The sequence below is a fragment of the Scophthalmus maximus genome, chromosome 1 (genome assembly GCF_022379125.1).
Source record: "Scophthalmus maximus strain ysfricsl-2021 chromosome 1, ASM2237912v1, whole genome shotgun sequence".
Taxonomy (NCBI): domain Eukaryota; kingdom Metazoa; phylum Chordata; class Actinopteri; order Pleuronectiformes; family Scophthalmidae; genus Scophthalmus; species Scophthalmus maximus.
In genome coordinates, this window is record NC_061515.1 from 14157138 (window position 1) to 14163137 (window position 6000).

The 6000-nt window shown below is 45.0% G+C and overlaps 1 protein-coding gene across 1 annotated transcript; it reads right to left on the reverse strand.

The window, feature by feature from the left end:
• Positions 1–1404: 1404 nt before the first annotated feature.
• tpi1b (triosephosphate isomerase 1b) lies at positions 1405–5724 on the reverse strand. The gene is made up of 7 exons (XM_035642757.2): positions 5496–5724; positions 3180–3303; positions 2945–3029; positions 2685–2817; positions 2430–2515; positions 2243–2330; positions 1405–2143 (listed from the first exon to the last, which is right to left on the reverse strand). The coding sequence occupies exons 1-7, from the start codon at positions 5602–5604 to the stop codon at positions 2025–2027; spliced, it is 744 nt and encodes a 247-aa protein (XP_035498650.1). The 5' UTR covers positions 5605–5724; the 3' UTR covers positions 1405–2024.
• Positions 5725–6000: the final 276 nt, after the last annotated feature.

A 6000-nucleotide genomic window follows, 5' to 3' on the forward strand; every position in this document is an offset into this window, starting at 1 on the left:
ACTGGACCGGGGGGCAAAGGCGAGACCCCAGTTCTCCCGTGGCCCTCAGGCTGCAGAGGGAGGGGGCCAACAGAAAGGGGGGGGCCACACTCGGGGGCAGGAGTGTCTCGAGGGACTGCAAGGGCCACAGGCAAAGGGGACTTTGGAGGCCCTTCATATTTAACATTCGTTTGCTATCTTCATTAGCTCCGTGTCTTAACCTCAATGTGTCCCAGTTTTGGGAATGTGTTGGAGACTCTTCATTCAGAAAGACGTTTCACAGATTTGATCAACTCAAAATCACCAAAGATAACAATGCAGGTTCCTTCCCATTGAAATCTGGGGAAACTGTTTTCCGGTTTTCCCTCAATAATATTGCAATGGAATGTCTCGGCCCTTATAAATACCTTGATATAATGCATGTCGTGATTTGGTGCTTTACAAATAAAATTGAGTTGAATCTATGACAGTGTTAAAAAACCTGTACAGTATAACAGAGCAGTTGTGTTGGATTATGTTAGGCTGTTGCAGGTGTAACTAAAACAGTGGCCACAGAGCAGGGACATTGAAATGCAGGCAATTGCCTTGGGCACCTGAGCTGGGAAGGGAACGGCCCCAGAGAACGGGTGAATACCTAAGCCTACAGCGATGACAATGTTGTGAGAAACCTATGATCGGCCATGTACAGGACACTGCATGGTCGGGAACCCCCAAACGAGGCCTAATGCCACTGGCCACGTCCCAAGATAATCTGCCTAACCCCGGTCCCTGTGGGTGTATTTATCTCTCAGAGTAATGTCGGCATCTCACAACAAAATGGCTATCTACAAAGCAACACTCACATTTACTTTACAATGTGTCTTGCAGGATGTAGCCTAAATTCTGCGACGCGACAGCCTTCAGCTACCTATCGAATGTCTCGGGCTGCCACAGATACGACCTTGCATAGTGCATGAGAACACTTGCAGTTTCCCAGGAGAGAAGAGAAATTCCTAGACAATTCAATAGTATATTTTAGCACGGAGGTCAGTGATGGTCTGTAGTGATTTGGGTTTTTATTGTTTTGTCTACTACACATTACTGTCTGTACAGGTGTATAATTGGCAGAGGGTGCACAATTTCCCCCTGACACATGAATCTTTGACTGCTTTGTGTCCGTTTTAGTTAACACCAGGATAAAAATAGCAGATATATGCTACTCTGCATGGCATTGTATGAACAGTTCACGCTTGTAATCAGATACCGTGTCTCTCCCATTCTGAGAACACCACTGGGATTACCACCAGGTCTGTATGAACCCACTACAGTCTGAATAGTTATGAAATCCACTGGTATACAGTATATGCAAGCATATATTATATTCTTGAGAGTCACAGGATAAATGCCAACAAGGTAAAAAAAAAACAAGAGACAACAAACTGAAAATAGTCTCTTAACTGTTTATTATAATGTTTCCTTACAGCCATCCCACCCTTTAATCCATCGGCCATGACACAATGTGATTAACATGTAATGGACACCTCCCTCTTAGTAAAACAGCCAATGAGAGGAGTGGATCATGCATGTCTACGGGGAGGTAAAAGCCACAGAAGAACATCATAATTACACAAACGAGACAGCAATATTAAAAAGACAAGAACAAATCTGATTGACAAGAGCTGTGACACTGTTTACCTAACAAAAAAGTTAAGTAAACTTTTCAAGTAAAGGCGCCGACTGCTTGTCCACCTCAAGGTGTAACTGACAGTCTTAACAGCTTGAGCACTTGGCGTGGAAGTTAGTATGCACACAGACTATTTTCTCAGTGGACTTTACTCAATTCAGTGCAGTGCATGTGTCAACCTGTCGCTTTTCTTCAGGACAAAAAATACGCAAACAAAATAAACGAAAAGGTGGGAATGACACGATTACACAAAATACTTTGAACAGATAGGGGAAGATGACTAAGTGCTGAGAGTAAGGGACGATGGAACTGGATCATCACAATGGAGCTGGCCTCTGATCTGGACATGGTGACACTGCTGCTGCTGCTGCTGCCCTGATTTTTACACCTTGGCGTTGATAATTTCAACAAACTCTGGCTTGAGGGAGGCTCCGCCCACGAGGAAACCGTCAACGTCCTTCTGGGAGGCGAGTTCTTTGCAGGTTCCACCGGTCACAGAGCCTGAGAAGAGCAGAGAATGGTGAGAAAAGATGGATGTGGTAAAATAAATAAAGAATAGTATAATAGTATAATCCTTCTCATCTCGTCCCACTGATTCACCTCCATAGATGATCCTCACAGAGTTGGCTACAGCCTCAGATACATTGTCCTTCAGCCACACCCTCAGTTTCTCATGAACCTCCTGAGCCTGAGGTGACACACAGGAAACCGACGTTATGATGGGTTATGGTAAAATAAACTGTAGTTATCCAAGATGTGGAAATATTCAGTGGTTTCTAATATTTACCTGCTGTGGGGAGGCAGTCTTGCCGGTGCCAATGGCCCACACAGGCTCATAAGCAAGCACGACCTTGCTCCAGTCCTTTACATTGTCTGTGAAAGAGACGTGTGATAAGACTTGAATTTGTATTTGGCAAGTTTTTATGACTTCCAAGTTCCAGCATGTTCCAGTTTGCACACAAAACTAAAATGTGTGTTACAACATCCAGACTGTCTACTGTAAATATAAACCTCCACAGTGGGGTTGTCAGGAGTAGTGTACCTGCGATGACCTTGGTCTGAGCAAAGACGACCTTCTCGGTGATGCCGCCCTCTCGTTCGTCCAGCTTCTCGCCAATGCAGGCAATCACCCCGAGACCACTCTCCAGAGCGTGGGCCGTCTTCTGACCAATGAGCTAACACAACAAACGGATGCAATGATGCATATTTGTCAATCTCTTTCCATTTAACACCCATTGCCACTACGGACACTGACAGAGCCGGTGCAAAGTGAATGTACAGGATATAATGCTCCAGAAATACCTCATCACTCTCTCCAAAGACGTGGCGCCTCTCAGAGTGTCCGAGGATCACCCAGTTCACGCCACAGTCCTTGATCATCGCAGGGCTGAAACACAGAATAAACCAGAATAAATCAAACTATTTGTGGGGCTACTTTTCTGCATTTCAACTGCCTATAAGTTGTTTTCACTTATCCATCTTTATTTGCTCACTATCAAACCCTTGTAATTGTTCCTCCGATGGACACATGACATACCTGATCTCCCCAGTGAAGGCACCCTTGGCAACTTTGTAGCAGTTCTGAGCAGCCACGCCAAACTTGGCATCCAGCTTGGACCTGGCAAAGTCCAGGTAGATGGATGGAGCACCGCAAACCACCTCTATTAACACACAAAAAAATACACTTACATCTGGTTCACATTTTATGATACATTTTTAAAAGCTTCCTCAATATCATTGTTGTGATTGTTGTTGGAAATGTACTTTTGGAGCATTAGAAGATATTAACTGTACATAAGTGAATTCAGTCATTAGTAATCTAGCTGTGATGGCTAAACACGGTGTGTTCAGTCCATTTTTGGAATATTTCACGTCTCAGTAATGTAGCCTTTATGACAAGGAAAAGGATACCAAACTAACTATTTAACTATATCTTTAATACTGTATATCACTGTTTATTTTCTTAAATGTTTTTTTTCTGTTTGGATCATTTCTATGAATGTGAAAACAGCATGTTCAGCTGCTGAATAACATCCAAACGGATTGGATGGGGTTCCAGCCATCGCTTTAAGACACTTCAGTAGGCTGCCAATAAGTGTGCTCTAACACCGACCTATCAGTTAAACTACTGGACAACTAAATAAAGATCTACATACACGCCCCCCCCCCCAGCACTACAACACCATATAGATTGAAGAGACTAATTTAATCCAGACTTTTCACTTGTGACATTTACAGGGAGAATTGATAAACCGACTGAATGCTCCGGGTCAACGATGACCATGGTTTATTAGAGACACAGGACTTGAAACTGCTTTCGATCTCAAACTGATTGACAGTTTGCTGACTGTTAAAGGTTTCTTCACATCAGTAATAAATGGCGTAATTTGTACTTTAAACCAACAACAGTACATCGATGTACATGTTTACTACTACTATTACTACTGCCAAATTGACAAACTATATAAAAAAAACGCACTGCTCATGTTGTTGCATCTTAAAACTGATTCATTTTGCACTGTGTGCGTGTGTGTGAAAAAACGAAATGTTTGCCCCCATGTGCAAACACGATTTTACCAAAGTCAACAGCAGTACAGTTTGCTGGGGTCAAGCACAGAACAGTAAAGTTAAGACACTGACATTCGCAATGTAACATATCTTTGGGGTTAAGGGAGTCTATATTAAACACCTCTCGTTATTATTGGTTTGGTAAAGGTCATCTCTCCCCGGCCACAGTCAGACCCCACTGCGTGAAAGGTCTGAGTTCAGCCTCCAAAAGGTCACCTACATGGATGCATTCCGCAGCAGTCAAGGAAAAGTCACGAGCTAGAGGTCACTCAGTCAAATTCAATATCGTTGATGTGAGGAAAATCAGTCTGGGGAGGAAAGAGCTGAACTTTGACTTTAAAAGCTCAGAAGAGAGGCCAGTGGGAAGAGCCTGATTGGGTTTCAGGCTGGCCTTGTTAGGGGGGCGGATTCATTAGTGGAGCAAAGTCCAAGGATAGAATCAAAAGAATGACAGTTTGCTTTTGTGCAGATCGGGCCTGCATACAACATGACAGTTGCATAACACCAATTTGCAGGAGAAGTACAACTGGCCTGGTGACCACGGAAACAGGCCCAGACACATTGAACGCCTCACTGCGTGTGTGCAGAGCATCGTGCATTCAAAAAACCAAACAGAGCAGTGTCTTAAAACGGCAGAATGATCTTGTGTAGATTGTGTCCAGTCGACAGGAAGCAGGCAGCAGCAGGGTAAATGTCTGCCGCCGCATTCAGGTGGCGTTGGATTAATGGTAGACGAGGTGAATATGACACGATCGGCCGTGTTCCCTATCTCCGCGGCTGTTGCATTCCACTGCCATCTCCTCTAATGGACAAGCCTCGACAAAGTGAATTGGAATACATTTCGCAGAGAAGCTCACGTTAGCCTACTGTATCATCAGTGAGCGGAGGATGGAGGCGGAACAAGCCTCACTTGAACGCACCCTCCGCTCCCACAGCGGAGGCAGGCCTGGTGACTCCGCTGGACTACGTGCCGCTGAGAACGCAAACCCACCACCACTCGCGATAATCCCCCCTCAGCGTCGCTACGTGTGGATTCATACATTCGCATGTGTCCGTGGCTGCGTGTCGATTCACAGACATCACACTGAAAGTAGCTAAAAACGCGGAAGAGGTGAGCGTCGGTCGTGCGAACTGTGTCATTGGTTTGTGGAACGAAACGAGTCGTTTTGACAAAAAATGAGGAAATGTTGCAAAGTAAACTGCAGCAGTAACAACAGACAGCAATACGCTACACAAATAATATCCCGGTGGCGATGTGATGACACGACTGTCTGGATCCACATACCGACATTGGGATCCACCTTGGCGCCGTTCATGGTCTGGATGAGCTCCCCGAGGCTCTTCTTGTCGCCGTTCAGCTTCCAGTTTCCACCAACGAAGAATTTCCTGCTCATGTTTGCGGTTGTTTTGGGGGTGCGGAGGGTGTTAGCTGAAAACGAATAAAAGCCGGCGTCGACAGTTGACCAGGGTACACTTCTTCTGGGGCGAGAGAGCGGACGTCAGAAGAGCACGTCGGGGCTTTTATGAACATGGAAATGTTGACCCCTCCTCTCGCTCGGTTCCATTGGCTTGTGGCGGCACGCCCGTAAACGCATCTCCCCCATTTGAAGAAGGGGACGAGCAAAATGTCATGCTGCGTTCAATGACACTTGTTACAGTGTTGCTGTGGGTTTTCCACTGCTGGTATACTCATATACTGGTGTATTTTTAAATGCAGTCTGTGGTCCCACAGAACTATTCTACTAACATTGACACTAATTTAAACTATTTGAAAAACATACAACGTATTT

Excerpts from the sequence above, each read along its gene's own strand:
- tpi1b (XM_035642757.2), bottom strand. The coding sequence starts at position 5,604 with ATGAGCAGGAAATTCTTCGTTGGTGGAAACTGGAAGCTGAACGGCGAC. Across the intron at positions 3,030-3,179 it reads GCCTTCACTGGGGAGATCAG|CCCTGCGATGATCAAGGACT; the intron begins GTATGTCATGTG and ends TCTGTGTTTCAG. Across the intron at positions 2,144-2,242 it reads TGTGAGGATCATCTATGGAG|GCTCTGTGACCGGTGGAACC; the intron begins GTGAATCAGTGG and ends TGCTCTTCTCAG.